Consider the following 22,099-nt stretch of genomic DNA (forward strand, 5'->3'; position numbering starts at 1 on the left):
TTATTTTTATCCTAATAGTTATTCTGATTTGATTATTAATATATTTCTCTAAAAAAAAAAAAAGAAAAGAAAAGTGTAATACCATCAAATAATAATAACAGTGATGGTCAAAAGCGTAAAATGTAAAAAATGAAACTGTCGTGGTTAAATAATATACCGCGTGACAGTATGTTTCAAGAAAAAAATCATTTATTGTCACGAGTGTACCGAAATTGCCTAAACGGAACGCCATTTAACATTTTTAGAACGTTAGTCGTAGCGACATGGCTTTTTTTATTTTTATCTCTAAGATAGTAGAACTTTAATTTTAGTCATTCGTAAGTCCGTTATTAAATTCTTATGATGATTAAAGTTTCCCACAAACACACATGCACACACACACACACACACACACACATACAATATGTATAAATATATTTATACACTATCATCATGGTTGTTACGTAAGAAATTAATTTCACAAACCATTGCTAAAAATTTCATTATTTGCTGCAATCTACATAGTGAAAGCGTTTTTATTTTATTTTTTCATTTTATATACCTAACTTTTATAATGGGTGTATTTTTGTGAACTGTAAATCATTTATATTAAAGATTCTGATGATCAACGCCAGTATGGTAAACTTTATTTTGCAATGATGCTTCTTGCTTATTTTATTAAATTCATAAATCGTTTTACTTGAGTGTTAAAAAGATTAAGTTTTAATCCTAACAATTTTTTATGTAAATTATTAAGTTTAAAATATGACTGATTTGTTTAAACGTGGTAATAATGTTTAAATCACTTTTTAAAAATACTTAGTATTGAATAAATATTGACATTTGTGTTTTAAAAAATGTAATTTTAACTAAATATAAAAATAATTCATTACGTAAAAAAAAAAAACAATTTTGCGACTTTCACTCAGGATTGTTATACGATGCTTTCAAATGACTCTAGATTCATAAAAATATTTACGACCAACACAACAATGTAAGAACTTAGAAATATTCAAAATCAGTGTAACGTTACCCACCGTTTTAGTTTGAACTATTTTTGGTCGACCTAAGTAAATCCAAAGCAATTTATTAACTTTTAACTAGAAATAACCTTTAATAAAATATTAAAAAAATTAAATAAATGATTTCTTCATTTTTAACAATACCAATATAATATTGGCATGTTTTCAGACTGCCTAAATACGGTAGATATTTATGTCACAATCTTCTCATAAAATAAATACGAAATAATTATAATAAATGCGAACTTGTGCTATTAATGATCTATGTTTCGAACTGAGTGGTTTAAAAATCGTGATCTATTGTTGGCTTTATTGTTAGGTACAGCAGGACACTAGATGTGCATTAGAAAAAACAAAATGTGCAGTCGACTTAGCGAATATGTGCGGACTTGAGGAGTACTACAAAACTTACTTTGCCGAAGGTATTTAAAATAACGCGTCAATTATTTTATTACGTGAAATCTGCGGTTAATCGCACGACATCGACTGGTAATTACACGCATCATCATCGCCGTTGAACGTGTTAAAAAATTTTTATTGACAACAGGCGCATCCAGTTTTGAATATATTTGTTTACTACTCAATGTGACTTTTGATATTTAAAAAATAGAAGTGCTATATCACAATCACATTATCACCGATTGATGTCGATCAAGCGCGTAGCCAAGGGTGGTGTTACAGGTGAAGTTAATCTCCCCACAATTACCGTGTTATACTTCAGCCTTAAAAAGATTCATCATAAACCGTAATGAACACATATTTATCGTAGCGAAATATATAAATATTACGATAGAAATAATTTAAAACCGGAACTCTTCTTGTTGTAATATTTTGTCTAATAATCTAAAACCGTGTTTTTGTGTCTGTCGGCGCGGCAAGTGCCTACCAACAGTAGGAGACAATCTTGTTCGCAGTTCAATAATAAGAACGAGTAAAAAATAATATTAATCAAACAAATAAATTAAAGCTATAAGTGGACTGCATAATTGAAATATAACAAAGGTTATGAACAACAATAATTAGTGGACCGTATAATATAAAAAAAACAAAGGTTGTGAACAATAATAATTAGTGGACTGTATAATACAATATAAATATGTTGCCTGTTTGGCACATGCAATAACAAATATAAATAAATGTATTTAAATAATTTGCCTACGACGGCATACCGCAGTGCTTATACATACAATAATAATTGATATAATAAATGTAATGAAGTAATTAGCTTTTGATGGCACACCGCAGTGTTATGTATAAAATAACAAATGATACAAAAATAAAATTAATTCATTCGCCTTAGACACGGCACACTGCAGTGTTATTCAACAATAAAACGATATAATTCGCCTTCGACTGCAAAGACTTAACGCAATACGAACAGATATGGTGGACCGATATTCACATGTGACTGTGTTCAGGTACGTTTTCCATGGCGCGACACGTTAAGAACTTAAAGTCGCCGATGACACTACCGCTCCGAAAGTAGTACCTAGGCGACATGTCGTATTACAGCATGTCGTCAAGATTAGTGCTGTCCCCGTCGGATGATGAAATTTAAATTGGAATGACTTAGAGTTTTCGCTGCTGAAATTGGTATTTTATTTCTATTATTTGGGGTGGTAAAGTTATTTCGTTTTCGACCGAAGAAAATAGATAATCAAACTGCTCAATATTAACTCGAAAAAATTCGGGAAATTTAATGTTATTATTTTTTAAATGTCTATTAATTAAAAGTTCATAAAATCCTTCAGTATATCGTGATATATGAACGTATAATCTGTTTCTTTTTTTTTTTTTTTTTGATTTTAGATGAAAAGAAAAAATTTCTTTGTCTTCTTTGTCCGATAACAATGTCAAAATATCATTATGATTAATGCATATTTCAATAAATGGATCCATAATAATTTAAAAATACTGTATTAACTAAACTTATTTGTACTAACTACAATTTACACCTGAACACATCTGTACTTGGACAGATCTGCAAGTGAACTGTTAATGTAACTACCAAAATCGCAGCGAAATGTCGCGTCTAGTAAAACACATCGGTAAAAAAGGGTCGCAATGCTAACATGGCTTCGTTCAACCATGGGAGAGGAATATAGAAACGCTTCATCGAATCGCTTTGCTTAGAATATACCCATAAATGTTGATAGTATTATTTCTACATTTGGAAAAAGAAAATAAAGAAGATTAAACTTTGTTATTTAATATTAAAAATTAACAATTTCATATATTAATAACGTTCTAATTTTAATTAATAATTTAGTTTTATTATTTTGTAACTGTGTATTATATTTTTGTCCTTTCGAAAAAATGACCCCCCCCCCCCCATTTAGAGTTCTAGATCTATGCCTGATATCAATATAAATTAATTTATAATTCGCATCGACAATTGCTAGCAATACAATTGAAAAAAAATTTTTAACTGTAGAATAGTGACCTACTGTTTTTTAGTTTTCTAACTCGTACGTGCAATCGTACATAAATCGCGCCTAAGCAATTCGAAAAATGGACATTGGACATATTTTTGAAAACCTTGAGTAATTTCTTTCCAGCGTTCTTGTGTAAAAATCAGGAAAGGTCTCCGCGCGTAAACATTCCCGAATGCTTTGCATACTTTTCTTAAAATCATACCGATAGTCGTATTTGTACGACAAGTGTAAATCTATCTGATCATATCCACTACCTAAATATCTGTAATGAAAGAAGAAAAACGTACATTTATAAGAAAATTGTGAACTCCATACTATAGGCCAAATATTTAGGACGGACATTTGGAAAAGTTGTGATACTAGGGTGATACAGTTCAGTTACATTTTACCAAAAATATATATTTCAATACTCATTTTTGTTTATATAATGTGTTCCTATCACATCCCGAATTAAAACAAACATTTTGGCTACTTCAATTTCTGTTGTTTTCCTTCGTATCGATGGAATTGTTATTCTCTCGTCTATCGCCGTCTAACTTATTCATTTACCGTATTATTTACTTTTATGACGTTTGCATTAGTTCACTCGTTTGACTCCCGTAAACCCAGTCGTCTTCCGTTTTCGTACACATAGTCGACCGTGTTTAACAGTCGTCGTTCGTGGTGTAACGCATCAAACGCCCGTTTGTATTCGGTGTCAGTAACCAGAAGTTAATTTCATTATGAAGTTTATAAAAGGAAAGCGATCGCAGAATGGTCAAGATCGTGGAGGGTAAATATATAATGATTGATAAAATGTCATCTAGTTTTGATCCGAAACTGTCGCTTCACAACTGAACGAATGTCTGGATCAATTCGTTTAAGTTACTGTACACTTAACCGACGATCTCCCACTCAAATTTTTATTTTTATATTTTTAAACATTGATTTGTTATTTCTAACCCATGTGCTAAATAAGCAATTTAAATTAGTTAAATTGTTATTTCAGGCGTACCAAATCACTGCAATCTGGTCCTCATAATCGTTTACGTTTATCTACAGCCAATAGAGCTGCAAAAGTGACCAAAAATGTAAAAGATGCCCGTATTAGACTTTTACAAAAAGCTTTAGAAGAACCTAATGTAGTGGTAGATGCCAGACAAAAACTGACAAAACAGAAAGATGCTCGTAAAAAAATCCAAGAACGGCGATTACAATCATCCTCTTATGATGTAAGTCACTAAACTATATTCATGAAAAAAACTGCATATTTCAATTCTATAATATGTATAAGCATTGATTTAGTATACTAATTTAACAAATAGAATTAAGTAGTTAGTATTTATGCATCTTTAATGAATACATTAATACTGAATTAAAAAGAAATTGATTTTTTGATCAATAATATTTCAAATATCAGTTAAGTTGTGTATTTTTAAATATTTTTTGTGTTGATATCAATGTTAAAATACTTGTATATTTTTTTAGAGTTTTTATGTTTCATTTTATGGATTTTAAAAAGAGTTATAGGCATATTTATATCGGCTTAATGATCATTTGTAAATTTATGTTAAATTTAGTAAATGGATAAGTAAAAACAGGTTAATATGAATTGTAGATTATGTAAATTTTGGAATTTATAGTTATATTATCTACTCTTACTTTGTTTAAATAGAACTTAATCTATTGTATTATTTAATACATATAAACATATACTAAACGTTCTTTAGGTTAATATCTTAAGTAAAGGTTTTAATTACATTTGAGGCCTATTTTTGTTTTTTTAGGTATATGGTCTACTCACATGTTTATTCTTTTAGGTTTTTACTGTAATAATATTTTTTCTCTGACAATATAAATAAGTTATTACATTTATTAGCTACTGCCATTATTTACCAAATTCAATAGTAGGTATGTAGGATGTATTAAAAAATCATTATATGTTTAGATTGATATATTAATATAAACTTGTTTCATTATGAATTACAAAAAATAATCTTTAACCGAGTTTAAGACAATTTTTTTTTTCAATACAATTCCATTTTTAAGATGCAAATTCTATTTAGACCAATTTTTTACAATTCATATTATATTGACAAGCTTACTCAAATTAATATAATGTATTAACAATCAATAATTTTTTGCCTATACTTTTGGTGGTTAAATTTATATTTATTTATACTTAATCAAAATTTATTTTTCTTACCTTTATTTTTTTCTTTTTATCTTTATTGTAACTTTTTAATTTTATATTTTTAAACATTATTTCTGAGACTGTTGGAATATGACAATTTTCTTATCATTTTATATAACTTTAAATAATTTTACAACTAATCAATTTTTAGTATTATATTATTAATACTATTAATAGTATATACATATACTATTACTATATATATTACATATACTTATACATCTTATAGATATAATGATAGCAATTTAATTAAATTTAATCTTAAGTAATTTTTTATTAAATAATAATACATAATGTTTCTTATTGTTTTATTAGGGTACGCATAGTATGGGAACTTCAAGAGGATTTTCCAATAACTTTGGTCATGTAAAAATTAACCGTCATGGTATTCTTACCGTTAAGACTATTTTAGATAAAGGAGCCTCTTCACATCATTCAAGTGTTCGTGACCGACGACCTACTATAAATCAAGGACGTTTTGATGGTGTAGAAAAAAGACGTAATAGTATTACATTCAATTCTGAGCTGAATACATTTAGAAGTCAAATATTTAGATTTGAATTGTTATTGATTACTTTATTATTGACTGTATTTTTAACATAAGGTTACAGACCAATTGAAGAAATAAGACCAATGAGACGTGATATGCAAATCTCAAGACGTTCAATATCAAATGCTCAGTCTATGAGACAACATTTTGAGAGTTCTACTAGACCTTCAAGAATAAATCAAAAACCATATAATAGGCCTATGACAATGGATTGGAAAGAAACCAGTAGATACTCTTCGACCCCAGTAAATAAGATACATTTTAAATTAAAATTTTCAGTTTATTGTATTTTTGATTATATTATAGGTAATGAGAAGACGGAACATAGGAGGAAATGCAATGTTCAATCGTGATGGATATGAAGATGATTTATTAGACAGAAACTCAAGGTGAAATATAATTTTATCAAAAGTTTCATGAGTTAAAATAATTTTAGTTATTAATTGCCATAATTAATAACAAGTTATACTAGAATAAATAATTATTATTTATAAAAATATTACTTGATATAATGTCATTAATATATTGATAATATTAATAATATTAATATTATAATTAGTACTAATTAATTAATTTATAAATTATTTAAGGAATCATAGAGGATTAATAAGTGAAACATTACGTTCAAGATTAGATTCTCGTCAAATAGTTATGGCTAAGCGTTCATATCACTCTGGCCATAAAATTGTTATTTCTAATTTAGAACCATCTGTTACATCTGAAGATATAATAGTATGTATTTAATTTTATTAAAACTTTATAGTATAAAATAACTTAATACTGGTTTTTTTACTGAGATTGATAATACATTTTTTTACTTTCTTATTTAGGAACTTTTTTCTGATATTGGTAAATTATTAGAGTCTAGAGTAGTTCAACCAGGTGTTGCAGAAGTGATATATGAACGTCGTGCAGATGCTATTCAAGCAGTTGATGTATATCACAACAGGAAGCTTGATGGCAGGCCTATGAAGTGTGATATGGTAAGAAATGTTGTATAAATGTGATATGCTAAGAAATGTTGGATCTAATACAACTGGATCAATATCTCTAGCCTGGATAAATAATCGGAATATTAAATTAATAAACATATATATTAAACTCTTAACGTCTATAATATATGATTTTATAACATTTATTATTACTATTTATAATTATAATTATATTTTTTAATGATGTATTACATTTTGTTCTAGAAAAAGTCGCAGAATGCCTTCACGTGCTATTGATATGTATAAACCTTCAGTCTACGTTACTTACGATGCAGACGCTGTACATACTGCATTATTTAATAAGTAGTTTTATATCCCAATTAAAATCTATAACAATTTTCTAGATTTCACGCATGTTACTTTTTTCTGGCAAATTTTTAGCATTGTAATGTATTAACATTTCATTTTTTCACTATTCTAATCATGTGTGATATTTTGTCCTCATAAATAAAAATTGTGATTTTGAATTTATGTAGGTGAATGTATTATAAATAAAGTTTTGGGATTGCAAATATTTACACGTGTATGAATATTATTTTTTATGAAATTTGTGCCGAAATTGAGTGTTAAATATTTTTTACCACTCGTTTACTCAAACATAATGTGTTCGTAAAATTATGATATATCGAACGTATTTATATGGAATTTATCCTAAAGATAAAACATATATATTAATACAATTATTTTTTATATAGTTTTTAGCTTTTGAATAAAACCGGATAAATCTCTATATGAATCATAATCGTTAATAATTTATGTATTAATTTACACTGTTTGTTTTAATATGCTTTTACATTCTAATATTTCATTTTTGATTTTAATACAGTTATAATATTTTTTGTGAAATATATATATATGCTAAAAATTAGTTAATTAGTTTAGAAAAATAGTGATTTCCCTTGTTTTAAGAATATTTATGTTAACACTACTCATAAAAACCATAATTATTAAATTCATTAAAATATTGTGACGTTAATTAATATTATCAAAAATTATATAATAACCAAGCTGGGACGAGTTAGGTTGATAATGATCTCACAGTGAATATCCACCCAAGCAGGCACACCAAGGTGGAAGATTAGATCGATGGTTCTAAGAAGAACCTTTTGTTATCTGTCGCGATGGTAGATCGACCGTGAGCGATACAAAAACTGCGTGTAAAGCCGCTGGTAATCGTACGCAAGTTTCAGTGCGGAACTCCGTGTCTCGTCGTAGTAGTAGTGATTGTCAATTGCCGCCTCGTGTCAACGAGTGTCAGTACATTTTTTAACTAGTTAACTAGGCGACATAAATGTCACCCAGTGATTATACTCTGTCGACAATATTTTGAAAGATTGGGCGAAATAATGCGAAACAAACGTGTAATACTATAATCGTACTATGGTGTTACATTGACTATATTGAGAAAAACATTTTTTGTCGCCCAGTGAAAATCCCTTATAAAATGCACTGACGATATTCGCCGCTATGCCCATGGCTTCTCTGGTGTGATATTCGATGTCTTGATTCCTTCTGTAGTTCGGTGTATGTAGGTTTAAACTATTTGAAGGATTACCGAAGACTTGCTAAATCGTCCAGTAGATAAATAGTTTCCCGTACCGACTATTAAACCATCTGCTGCCGCCGTGTACAGTTGTGTTTTCAGGTGGTACGGGAAGTTCTGTAACTTGCATTTTTTTTTTGGAGTTATCGACGTAAGGATGGTGTCGTTGGATTTGTCTTACTCTCCCCTATGTATAATCCTTGTTGTTTGAGGCTTTTACCTTAATGTTGGTTGCGGGGTTTGTACTATACCACTGTTCGCTGATTGGTGGTCCTGACAAGGACCGTTTTTTGCGGTGACGGCTGTTCCGTTACAACATACAAAGTACGTGGCGCTAGTATACGAACTACGACGGCAGACAATTTTACTGAAGTGCCACCTAGTGAAAATTACTTAAAACATGTTCTGCCTCCTACCGAATACAAGATTGTCTCCTACTGTTAGTAGGGCACTTGCCGTGCCGACAATTTCGTTTCACGATACTCTCGTACAAAAGTACATCCCACTCACGAATATCTATTCATGTGTAATGTAATAATGTGTTTGCATGATTGTACAATAAAGTATACATCATCTCGTTTTGTTGTGTATTATTTTGACGATTAATTTCGAACAACACTCCTCTTTCGAAACGTCTAGGTACGCGTCTGTTGTTCTACAAATTTTACTTCTTGATTCTACCGTATGTGTGTATACCACGTTTGCATTTATTTTTCCATTTAATTGCGATAACGCAACAAGTGAACAGTTTGTTTTGCATCATTCACGGGCATGTCATTCACGTCAAAGTAAAATTATCGATTAATTTCGATAAGTATGGTCTTATATTATGTTATATTATTGTTATTTTTAATTTTCGGCGACTCGTGTACGAATTATTGTAGGTAGGCGTGATGGCGTATTGCAGTGATTATTTTTTTGGAATGCGCAACAATTGTGTATGTCAATTCGGTTTTGTAAAACAATGGCGGAAGTGACGAATGTAAAATAAAGTGTATCGTAGTCCACTTAAGAATAGCCTCTGGTACATCAGCAAAAATTATTATCAATAAAAATTATATAACTAGTGTCAATAACTAGTGTCGGATTCGCCTACCTGTAAAAGAGACTTTTTATTGAAATGCAATTGTCCTCGTGTTATACTTGTTGACGTTAACCCATCGCGGTCGTTGGTAGTGCGGCGCCTACATTAATAGCATTTCTTGCGTCAGTCCAGTTGTGTCATTTCAGTTCTTAATAGAAAGGGCTAAATGTTTTGATCGGCCCGAGTAGATAATTTAAAAATAGATCGGTTGCTGCGCTCGCCATCAAATTTCTACTTACATTTTCATCGAATTGTTATTTCCATCTTATATGTTTTATAGTTTAGATATTATTTGCTTATAAATCTTTACCTACTCAAAATTTCTGAGCCGTCACTAGTTTCTTTTGAACAATTATTTTCAAAAAAATGTAATTATCTTATTTGGGTATTCATATTTTATAGTACAAATATTATGACGTCGAATCGTTTGAATAATTGATTAGTGCAATTGATGTTGGCTATTCTTCATTTGCTTCGTCAGAATCAATAAAATTAGTGTGGGACGAAGCCTCCCCCTCCCTGTACATATATTTTATTCGCGCAGTTGGAAAAAAATCATTACGATAAAGCTTGACCTATTGTACTTGATAAAGCCAAATGGCTAGTTGTAGACTTCTATACGGCTTACCATACAATTGAAACATTGGTGTTCATTCTTAATATGTTAAAGTACGTTTCGTCCGTTCGGTATTTTATACTTTTAACGTCATAATTATCCCGAACATATTGTAAGCGAGCAAAAGTAATACAGGAGGAGAAGTACCACAGTCCCGCACCGTTTTCTCTAAGAATGATAATTTTTAACTTAAATTAAATAATTGCGGTATCGTGATTTATTTTTTTCCATTCCGTTAAATTAACCGTAAGGGGAAAATAGCGAAAAACTTCAGTCTACAATTTTTTACGGGGCGTTAATGTCCTACGTTCCATCATAAATTACCGAAGAGATTTGGTCCGTTCAGACGTTTACCGATACATTATTAGTAATGAGAATCTAATGACTAAACAACAAGCGGGGAATTTACAGACCATACGGAAGACAGAACCGACGATACTATTATATGTCTGTGGGCAGTGCTTGCAAGATAACCACCATCAGATCGCTGTCATTAATCTATTAATGGTAACAATACCTATAGGATAGTTGATTTTATTTTTCTTCTTTTTTTTTTTTTCTTTTAAGTACATGTCACAAAAAACATCTAGGTGTCATTGGATGGTACAAGTTTCTTATAATAAATTACTTATGTATTCAAATCTGAACGCAGGAAATATTTCAAGAATTTTTTTAAAAATGTTGATAAATGCTTTATTACTTATTATATACTATATAGTTTTTATCTGTAAGTCTCGTGGAAAACATTGAAATAACTATTACATTTTTAGATCAATTCTTTTATTTAAAAAAACTTCAATTTCAGGAAGGGTGGTTGAACCTTATAAACCCTCTGCATTCGCGCCTGTATATGTTGTTATTAAAACGCGGCAACTCAGAAGTCTTATAACAACCGAATAATTTACTGAACTAAATACATTACGTTGTAATTAATACCTATCAATAATTCCCATTTTTTCTGCAATTGAGATTTTGTGAGTATGGATAAAAAGGAAAAAGAAGGATCCATACGAGGACGAGACCGCAATTTGTAAATAAATTGTTTTGCTAGATGGTATAAACCAGGGCCTAAAGCCATGAATAAATAATATTTCTTAAGTTAAGTTTAAAAGAAGGGTTTTTTTACAATAGTGTGTAGATATGCTGTAAAATACGTGTACTGTACATTATTAAATGATACCACAAACTTTTTTCTAAACAATATAAATATTTCATTGGAAGGTTTACAACCCCACCATTTTAAAAAATAAATTACAGTCTTGGGTGTAATAGACTTGTTTTGGAATAACGAATGTAACACAATTCTAAAACTGAGCTACCGCTATGAATGAAGTTCAGCCACGGCTAGGATCTTTTGATTACAGTATAACATTTTTTTTTCCTTACTTGGAAAAATTTTATAGAAAATAATTTTCAAATCAGTTTATAGCTGATCAATTTAAATTAGTTAAGGTTTTGATTTTATAAGCAACAATTATTGTGTAGTTATTCTTTAGGGAACCTATAAAATATAGGTTTTATTATATAATATAACATAACATACTAGTTTATTCAATTTACCTAAATAAATTATATCAACATCAATCCGAAATAACGAAATGTTAAAAATGATGTAATAACTTAAAATATACCTACATCTTTCTACATCAATATGTATAATAATTTTTTTTTTCATATTGCTCACTTATTTTGCTGTTTAATTTTTTACTAAAAATGTATTTAATAATAAAATTACATTAAGTAACTTGATTCTAGAGAAGGTTAGATTATACTAATAGTATTATATTTTTTATAAAATACTATTTAAACTATGAATTTAAAACACAATTGATTTTTACAGCACCTGAAATAATCATAGTACATCATAGAAATGTTTGTAATAACTTGTAATTCATTAATTACAAACCAATTTATACATTTAATTAAATTTAACCAACAGAATATCCTTAGTGTAATTTTCATCTTAGTTTATATTTAAGTATTTATTTCAAAAAATAATTATTATACATATAAAAAAAAAATTAAATCGGAGTAATAAATATTTAATAGGTATATTAGATGCTAGTAATTTTTCTTTTTACATTAGTTACTATGAACTAAATTAATAATTTTTATAATATGCATAGTGACTTAAGTCATTAAAACTGAATATTTATATATCATAGAATAAAAAATTGTATTGATATAAATTTACTATTATTAATTACTTTAATATTATAAGATTGCTATAATTTGTAACTTGTTTAATGTTTTCTGATGAACTCTAACAAAAATGAATGAAAGAAAATAATAATGTACAAACCATTTGTAAATAAAAAATCGGTAACAATAATTTATAAATATTTACCTTAAGATTATACACTTCAAGTAATAAGTAACAAACTAGTCAGTGATTAATAAGATTACAGGCTTCTTTACAGATTGAAATATAATTAATGCTTTAATTAAGTAATATCATTACTTATGTTAAAAATCCAAATTTGTGATTATACATTTACTCAAATGTAAATACTTTCAGGTATTAATTTAAAGCATGTCTATACTTATTTACCAATGATTACACTTTTTATAAAATTATCAAAAATATTACTACCTTGTAAATTAATATAAAAATAAATAAATAAATAAATATATAAAAGCTTATCCTGGAGTATTATTATATTTGTAAAATTAGAAAGATTTAAAAAAAAAAATTCATAAATTCATCATTAGGTATATACAAAGGCAATACAATTATGACTGAATATAAAAAAAAAACTTGACAAATATAATACTCCAGGCTAAACTGCTATTTATTTCTGTACAAAAATCATTTATTTATTTATTTATATATTTATATATTTCTAACTTTCTATTTTTCTTATTTAATTTTTAACAGTTATAAAAAATGTTTAAACATCACACTACATTTGTTCATGTGAATATTAGCGGATTATAAATTTAATAAAAACGAAATTAAGAATTTTTTTGTACAATTCAAATTAATTAATTTGAAATTAAACTATCAATATTGTCAGGAATATTAAAAATTTCAATCATATTAAATCCATTAAATAAAAATCTATTGATCATTTCAAAATTAAAATTAATTGAAGATTGCTTGAGTAGCAGTGATGGAAAATCTACTTGTATCTTACACATTAATTTTTTTAATATTTTTAAAATTAAGTTTTAAGTTGAGCAAGATATTTTATAATACTAAGTAAGTAAACTTAAATGATTATCTTTAGAAATCTGTTATTAGTATATGAATATACATCCTTGATTCCTTGATAAGTTTTCTTTGAATAATTAATTGGTATCTTACATGAGTCATAAAAATAAGGCAATTTTTAAAGGAAAAAATTATATTAAATAATTTAGAAGTTCATTTAAAAACAATGGTTTACAAATTTCAATATTAGAATTTGAAAAAAAAATATTCATATTTATTATAGTAGTAATAAAACATAAGCCTTTGAATTTAATTTAATTAAACCATAATAAACTGTATTATAGAACTTATAAAATAAAATGAATTACATAAAAAAAAAAAAAAAAATGTAAAAAAAAATATAACAGTTGTGGTATAAAAACCAAACAGCAGACTTTGTAACAATCAAAATTACTTAAATTGAGATTAGGAGACAATTTTCGATTTGAATGTATACGCAAAGTACAAAACCACTAGACTCACAATAGCAGCCAAAAATTCGGAATTAACCCACACGCCCCTGTAGGCACCAGAGTAGCGTACGTAAGCAGAATGCACTGGTGTCACACCACTAATGGATTCTCCGTCACGTAACAGCTTCCTCAGTTGTCCGTAGCCGGCTTCGTCGTACAATTTGACGTTGTAATCGCCGCGACGGGCCTTCTTGAAATCATCCAGCCAGCTGACCTGTAAACGCAACCAAGACGTGAGAGCAGCGTTCGGATGCAGAGGTCACGCGATTTACGTTACCTGGTACTTGTTCGGTCCAGCGTTGGCGGCCACTACCAGCTTGCCTTCCACCTCGGCGTACAAGTTGGACGGCGGGTCCTCGCACTCGGCGACACTGACCTGGGCGATGAACGCGGCCTCGGTGACGATCATCGCATCCGTAGTGGTGTACGAGTCCACGGAATACTTACAACCAGCGGCGGCCGATACCATCGCATACAACGACAACGCGACGACAGCACAGTGACAGGGTCCAATCATGTTTGACGGGTGGTCAGTGGACGATGCGAATTAAAATGGTGTTCGGTTGACGGTGCCCGTGATACGTGCTCGGTGCGACAATATTGGTCGGCCGTACGATTCGAATTGTTGGAAAGTGCCAACTGTATCGTTGCGCTCGTGTCCGGCGATGATAACGCAGTGCGTTTCGATAACAGCGCGCGTCGTGTCCAAGGCGATGTCATCGTTTTCCAGTGTGACTAACGTGACAACGCGCGTTCGGTATGGTGAACGGCACTGTGCGATCGGCGACGGCCTGTGTCCGTAGTACAGAGTGCGGCATAAGTCGGTTCCCGCTGTCTTGTTATCGAAAAACTTTACTTCACAGTGCGAAGTTCGCACTCATAACAATGGTAACAGGTATTATCGGTTCAAGTAATAAGCCTTTAGGAAAGATTAGTGTGCTGTACGAACGTTTGTTGTGTGTGTCTAAGTTCATTTACACGCGATATTAACATGGAACATGTATTTACTGGCAACGGTTTATACACAAAAGAAGAACAAATATTTTTACTCGTTTCGTATTTGCGATTGAATGCCGACTATACAACGATTTTTGCTGACGTCTACCCAAATTTAAAAATGACAAAATAAAAAAAGGTTTTATACAGTTTTAAAAACGTGTTATGATATTACTATAGAAGTTTTTTCAAAATGAAAATTCATCAGTAATGATTATATCGCTACGGGGTTTTGGAGAGAAGAGCTCTTATTGTTTTAAAATACACGTAAAAATGTCGAATATTTAAATTTTTGTACGCAAATTAATTAAAAAAAAAATAAAGTGGGTCATTATAAAAAAAATCCAAGTAAATCAGAATTTTCTGCTGAAATTTGATCACAAATCTGCACAAACGTGGAATAAATGAACACATCAAAATGAAATAAAAAATTGGTTAGTGGGGAGGTTAAGTCCTTAGGCCCCTCCCTCCTTCAATGTTTAACATCTCGGAAATGGGTTAAGCACAAACGACGAGAATAAAAGCACAAACAATCACAAACGAAACACAAACGACTGTAAAAATTTTAACTCGAAAGTCCGAGGTGGGTGGCTGGGGACATACAGCTCGACCAATTATAGTCACAACACCTAAAAACATGGAGTTGGTAGCGCTATCTATTGTCGAAGATGGGAATCAGTCTGCTTGGCGACTATTGAAGCAATTAAACGTTTCTGATAGGTTCCTGCGTCGCATGTTGAAACGAATGAAGTACAAAGTTTATCGCTCACGTCTCGTTTACGCATTACAAAAGGATGATTTTGATCACCGTCTTGAATTTTGCGAGTGGTACATTGGCTGCCTCGAAGATTGAGCACAGCTAGTGATACTTTGGGCTCTCGTGGTATTGAAAAACATGGTTATTGTATGATTCTTTGGAATTAATAAACATAAAAATATACCTACATATTTAATTTGTTGCAACATCATAGTTGTGTGAAATGAGGAACACGTTTCCGTACAATAGCGGATTTAATTTTCCTAGAATAATGTACTCGATTGAAATTTTAACTGTAATCCTAAGTTTTGTTTTTTTTTTTTTTTCAAACAAAAGTGTATTTACAATCTGTAATGTTTATACACATAAGTAAATTCGGGTAGTCTAAATAAAATAACAACAGTAGAAGTCGGGATTGGGAGGTATCCCGAAAACAGTGTCTTTTCAATCAACGAGCGAGTTATCCGACACGAAATCACTGGCTAGGTTAGATATTAGTGGATTTGTGCGGTTAGATATGGAGTGAAATTTTATTCTTAATAGTTTTTGGCTGTAATAGAAAACATCACAACTTTCAGGTCTTTGTGTAGAGATGGGTTTGAGACGTACCACGGGGCAGATGTAAATTGGCGAAGAACAATTGATTGGAAGGCCTGAATGTACCTGAAGATACGTATTTGAGAAAACCGAGCAATTGTAGTCCAATTATAGGAATTAATTTCACGTACCCTTAAATGTTTTAACGTGTTGTGCATATTAGTACATTTGCCTGGAAAAATCCATGGTTGTTTGAGAACATTGGGTATTTGTTATAACTTGGTGTACCAGTAATCGATATATTTAATATTAAACTTTAATAGAATCGTTAACTGACAAATTATACAGACAACATTTTACCATACACCCATATTGGAAAAATATAATTTTATAGTTATAGATTGGGTTTACATTTATATGTTTAAATCTACGATCCAATTGATTTTACAATTGTCCCTTAAAAAGCCTAAATAAACAGTTTTTACCGTTTTTATAAAAAAATATAAATTATTTCATGTTATTATAGGAACATTAAAATAATTATAATAAAATAAGTAAGTTAATAGGTTCAGTGGCGTAACTACGGTATGGCGAACTGTACACACGCCAGAATCCATTGTACTTTTTAAAATACGTAGATGTTGTCTATTTATACACACTATATATGAATTTAATGATACAATTATGAAAATATCACAAAGGCATTTAAACAGTGGCGGATCTACACACGGGGCAACACGGGGCAGCTGCCCCAGGGCGCCAGGTCTAAAAGGGCGCCTTATGAACCAATGGGTTGACTGTATTTTCGTTTATTTTAAGTTACTAAAAATAATTTTTTGAAAACATTTTTAAGAAAAAGTATCCATATAGGTCACAACTGTAGTCAAAAGTTTGGTGAGCTGTCGAGTTAAAGTTAAAATATTTTATGTTGTCTAGTGGAGTGGCGGGGGAGGGGGGGGCCAAAAAAACTGCCCCATGGCGAAAAAATGCGTAATCCGCCACTGCATTTAAATAAAGAAATTATCGATGAATTTGCCAGTCGTAAAGCGAGAAAAAACAAATTTTCAAAGTTTAAATTTAACACTGTAATAATAGCTTATAAGTGTAAATTATATACTCAAAAAAAAATGGTAAAATTAAAGGTTAAAAAAAAATATCATAACTTCCAATTTTATTTGGTTAAAAAGTGTTTTTTTCTAAATTTGCCAAGGGCATTAGCGAGACTTCCTACGCCACTGGGTGGGCCCAACTAGCCATAAAGAGTAAAAAAAAAGTATACACCTGTCCTAAATCTCAACCGTGGTTCCTATCTACGAATTGAAAAACGTTTTCATTTTATATAACTTTATTTACGAACATAAATAATATTTAATATAATCGTGTCAAATAAATGTTTAAATTAAGAGTAAATACCCTAAAATATATGTATATTTACCATAAAATTAGTCACTGCCATCGTTGGAATTAATCACTTGTCTATCCTCTTCATCTAAGTATGCATAATTATTTTTTTTCGAGCTTTTTCATTTGATAAAATGTTAATAACCTCATCCAAGTCCAGAGATCTTATAAATTCACTCTCGATGCTCAAAATTCTAAAATTATGCAGATTATTTTACGACAGCGAAGATTGCAATACGGTTTTTGATAGTTTTAATCGGGATTAAAAATAAAATATTAAAATTAAATTAAAAAGATTAAAAAAAAAGAAAACGTTGAAACAATAGATTTTCTCATCTTGACGGTCAGAAACATACCATCATAAGGAAGCTAATTCGAAAAATGAGACAGAAGGTTAGCACAGATAAATCACTATTAGTTTTAAGTGAAAATGGTGAACACGCAAGTAAAAAAAAAAAATACAATATCGTTTAAAAGCATTGTGTGTTCGTTTAAATGAAAATATAATTACATTGCGAGAATTTTTATTAAATATAGATAATAATATAAGGTAATAAACTTTTGATTAATTTTTTATTATTAATATTTATATATTATTTTAATATTTACTAGTATATTTTTTGACAATTTAGTTTAAACAAATATTAAGACAATATTTAGGGGAATTAGTATGAACCAAACCATGTTTCAGCAGTAATGTCGTGTATTTAGTACAAGTGTCTAAGAGCAGTACCCTTTCATATGAAAAAATATATTTTGCGCGCCAGACCCCGCAAATTCTTGACCCGTCGCTGATATTACCTACTCAGCAAAAAGTGTAATGCGAGAAAAGTATTGGTAACAATTTTTCGCGGGCTAATCGGGTGTACATTTGCTTATGGCTGTCAATCGGCCGGTGCCCGCTTGAGTATTTTTCATACATTTTATCGTCGTTTACCGCGTTGAAGGGAGCATTTCGAATGAATAAACAACCAAGACGAAAAATAGTATAAAAATAATAATTGTTACTTTATATTTTCACTTAAAAGTAATCACACATTTATGAAAAAAATATACATCGTATTCACAACAAAATATGTTTCAACAGTTAAGAACACAGCAGTACATAATATATATATTATATGTTCATATGTATTTTATGTAAATAAATAAAATTTGGACAACAACTTAAGAATAAAGTATAATCAATGTAAATTATTCACAATAATGATAGTACATTATCACGAAAGTACTCAATATGAGTAATATCATATAACCTACGACAACGCAGTGTGTGTCAACACACATTTTGTTCACATGGTATCTATAAACTTATTTATGTAATATAAAAAATAAAAAACAAATTATTCAGTCATTAATATTCCATGGTTAATCAAAATAGTAGATTAATCGCACGGACACAGTTGGCACAATATACGTACTTGTTCAGTGTAAAAGTACAAAATAAAAATCTATCCGGCTCTATTTACAATTATGTGTTATTTGAGAAAAAAAATATCGATTTCGTCTCGGTACTGTGGCAGTTTTTTTTTAATATTGTTAGTGATAAACATTATTATCAAAGCTTCTCCGAAACCAAAATCGTCATTTTCTAATTCCCCCTCCCCTATATCCCATTCTCTGACCCACGTACATCAACTCTACACATGTGCACACGAACCGCAAGGAGACTTCGCGAAACGTATTAAGTTTTGGAGGGGAAAATGAAAAAAATTAGTTCTAATTCCGTGTTATCCTTGCGCAACGTAACGTTACGATTCGAATTACTAAATTACAATACTGATTAAAATGTGTGTTATGCTACTTTTGAAATCAGACACTATCGTTCAATTGACAGGAAACCACGAGATGTAATCTGACAAGACCGCGTGCGGGAAAACCAACACGGATATATAGACGGTTAGTGTTCTAGAGAGATTGCTGTTCCTGCGAACGTTAAAATGTCAGAAGGGCGCACGTCGCAGGTCGAATCCGCTGTTGGATATAGATGGAAACGGGATACTCGACAGGATCCCGTCGATTTTGGCAGTCACATCTCCGCTGGTTTCGCACGTCCGACCGTGCGCCGCACCAACGTTTCACAGGGTAACGGTAAAACGATGGGGGAATGGCGAGATTTGAAATCGATGACAAAAAAGATTAGCGCTGACTAGTTTACGACGAGCAGTCGTGATCGCGGTACGCGTAACGATCCATGGCACGGAGACGACGCCGCAGGTCAGAAGAACTTCTCCTGTTCCAGGTCCTGGTGGTTGGTGCGCATGTGCCCGTTCACCAGGCTGTGGCTATTCCGCTTGATGGTGGCCGTCTCGTAGTCCGGCGTCTTGTTGAACAGCTTCGGCAGCGTGCCGTTGGCGTGTTGCACGCCCACCGTGGACGACTTGGTGAACGACGGTGTCCGCTTGGCCGGCGTCCGGTAGTCCTTCATCGGCACCGTCACGTACGGGTTTTGCTTGGTGGTGATGTAGTGCGGGCTGCTGGGCAGCTTCGGCTTCTGACGTTTCTGCCACGCATAGAACGCGACAATGGCCAACGTGGCACCCGTCAGGAACGACAAGATGCATACCAGCAACGTGGACCCACTCGAGGTTACTGGAGACAAATATTAAATATTAATAAAATTTAAAAGCACGTTAACGCGACAGGGCAACGATATCGTCCGGGTGAGCACGCGGCGAGGAGTGCGAAAGGAGCACGTGCAAAGTTCAGCCCCGAAACGTTTTACCCGATCCTTCGTGTCCCAAGACCTGCAAACGGTCTTACTTGCGGTTTCAAATCCCTGTGGAGTCTTAACCCAACCTTTATTTTATGTTTTTTTTCTTTATTTATCTATGCAATTTATGTAAAGCTCAAATGTGTATTGTGTAAAAGCAATGCTATAATTCAGAAAAACAAAAATAAAGTGTATATTACTAACACTTAGTAAGACTCTTAAACAACAGTACGGTCTCGTTCGAGAATAACCACTCGTCGTTTTTAATACAATATATGCTATGAAATAATCGTGAACCATTGGAACCTGTCGAACACGCACATTTATGACACGTCAACAACCTATACGACCTCGTCAAGATAACAGTATTTATCGATATTCCTGGTGTCAAGATTACGAATGGTCACGTAGATATACCGCGAATCGCACGTAACTTCCGTCTCCAGCCGGTGCTGGTGACAGTTGTCAAAGTGATCGAAATTTTTTACTACGAATGCCCTGACAAAAATAACGTACCGTTTACCAAGATATTATATTGTATTGTGCTTACCGATCTCGTTGGTTTCGAAACAAGGGCGAGACTCATCCGCAGGGCCAGGACAATGTTCCACGGTACATCTTCGTGTTCTATGTTTCAGGTTGTCCTTGTCACAAGTCGACCATTCCGACCAGTCATCCCAGCCTAAATTCTGCATGCTCTGGCAAGGCACGAAACACTGCTCGTGGCTTTCCGAAGGACCTTCACATCCCTCAGCATTCATACCTTTCAACATACAACTGCGCGTGCGTTTTCTCACGCCTTCACCGCAAGTCACGGAACATTCACCAAAGTCCGTCCAACAACTCCATTCTCCTGAAACGACAACCGTTACCATCAGGTTTACATGTATAAATAATAACGTTTTATCTGTATCAATTTGACTTTACAGTGGACGTATTATAAGGTAAAAATAGACTCAAAAACTCAAACCTAGATATACCTCGAATTCCTTGGTAGCTAGAAATGTAATTCACATCTAATGAATTATAGTATCGAAGACCCGGTTATTTCACTTTTCTTTCCCCTCCTTAAGGTGTGTATTATTATGTGATTAGATTTTATAAACAACTTAAAAAAAGTATCTACTGTTCAAATTAGCTAAACTATTACATCGATACGAATTTCAAATATTTATGTTAAAAGTGATAGTAAATAAGTGTTTTCAAAATATAATAATCAAATCGGTGCAATTTTACATAGAAGTTATCATGTTACAATTAAACTGTTTGCTCTGATATAGTGTACAAATAATATTTTGAAATTATAAATAATATAATTGCGTTCCAAAAAAATACATCACACTTCGTGCAAACATAATTCCCGTGATAATAAAACGTCTTTCCCGAGAAAAAATTACCGCATTCCACCGTAATATACACAATAGTTGACGATTATTTTTTTGGACTTCGAACATTATTCAACAAAGTAACAACAGATTATTTGCTTAAACCTTTCCCACGAAACACTCAATTCATTAGAAAAAACCGAAATAAAGTTCCGTTCTGTTGTTAGATTAGAATTTAATTTTATATTACAAACAAGTTATAGATCATATAGGTCTAACGGTAGAAATAATTCAAATAAGTTTTCGACCT

The 22,099-nt window shown here is 31.4% G+C and overlaps 3 protein-coding genes across 3 annotated transcripts in view; 1 reads left to right on the forward strand and 2 right to left on the reverse strand.

The window, feature by feature from the left end:
- The first annotated feature begins 4,158 nt into the window (after positions 1-4,158).
- On the forward strand, positions 4,159-7,160 carry LOC112688051. The gene is made up of 7 exons (XM_025561071.1): positions 4,159-4,208; positions 4,425-4,647; positions 5,925-6,150; positions 6,214-6,404; positions 6,466-6,548; positions 6,750-6,891; positions 6,990-7,160. The coding sequence occupies exons 1-7, from the start codon at positions 4,159-4,161 to the stop codon at positions 7,158-7,160; spliced, it is 1,086 nt and encodes a 361-aa protein (XP_025416856.1).
- A 6,773-nt stretch (positions 7,161-13,933) lies between these two features.
- On the reverse strand, positions 13,934-14,753 carry LOC112687912 (translocon-associated protein subunit delta). Its single transcript, XM_025560898.1, has 2 exons — positions 14,338-14,753; positions 13,934-14,274 (listed from the first exon to the last, which is right to left on the reverse strand). Exons 1-2 carry the CDS (start codon positions 14,575-14,577, stop codon positions 14,014-14,016), a joined length of 501 nt encoding a protein of 166 aa, XP_025416683.1. The 5' UTR covers positions 14,578-14,753; the 3' UTR covers positions 13,934-14,013.
- A 4,612-nt stretch (positions 14,754-19,365) lies between these two features.
- Positions 19,366-22,099, reverse strand: part of LOC112687879 (semaphorin-5A) — a 51,021-nt gene continuing 48,287 nt past the window's right edge. The window contains exons 13-14 of the mRNA XM_025560846.1: positions 21,015-21,317; positions 19,366-20,343 (exon numbers count right to left, since the gene is read on the reverse strand). Of these exons, the coding sequence (XP_025416631.1) occupies positions 19,970-20,343; positions 21,015-21,317 (677 nt within the window). The 3' untranslated portion in view covers positions 19,366-19,969. The remainder of the gene's footprint in view (positions 20,344-21,014; positions 21,318-22,099) is intronic.

The sequence above is a fragment of the Sipha flava genome, unplaced genomic scaffold, assembly GCF_003268045.1.
Source record: "Sipha flava isolate LNK unplaced genomic scaffold, YSA_version1 36_pilon_pilon, whole genome shotgun sequence".
NCBI lineage: Eukaryota > Metazoa > Arthropoda > Insecta > Hemiptera > Aphididae > Sipha > Sipha flava.

Bases quoted from the DNA above. Each gene is read 5' to 3' on its own strand.
- LOC112688051 (XM_025561071.1), top strand. From the start codon at position 4,159: ATGAAGTTTATAAAAGGAAAGCGATCGCAGAATGGTCAAGATCGTGGA. The intron at 4,648-5,924 runs GTAAGTCACTAA...TTGTTTTATTAG, and splicing joins TACAATCATCCTCTTATGAT to GGTACGCATAGTATGGGAAC. The intron at 6,892-6,989 runs GTATGTATTTAA...TTTCTTATTTAG, and splicing joins TTACATCTGAAGATATAATA to GAACTTTTTTCTGATATTGG.
- LOC112687912 (XM_025560898.1), bottom strand. From the start codon at position 14,577: ATGATTGGACCCTGTCACTGTGCTGTCGTCGCGTTGTCGTTGTATGCG. The intron at 14,275-14,337 runs GTAACGTAAATC...TTGCGTTTACAG, and splicing joins CTGGACCGAACAAGTACCAG to GTCAGCTGGCTGGATGATTT.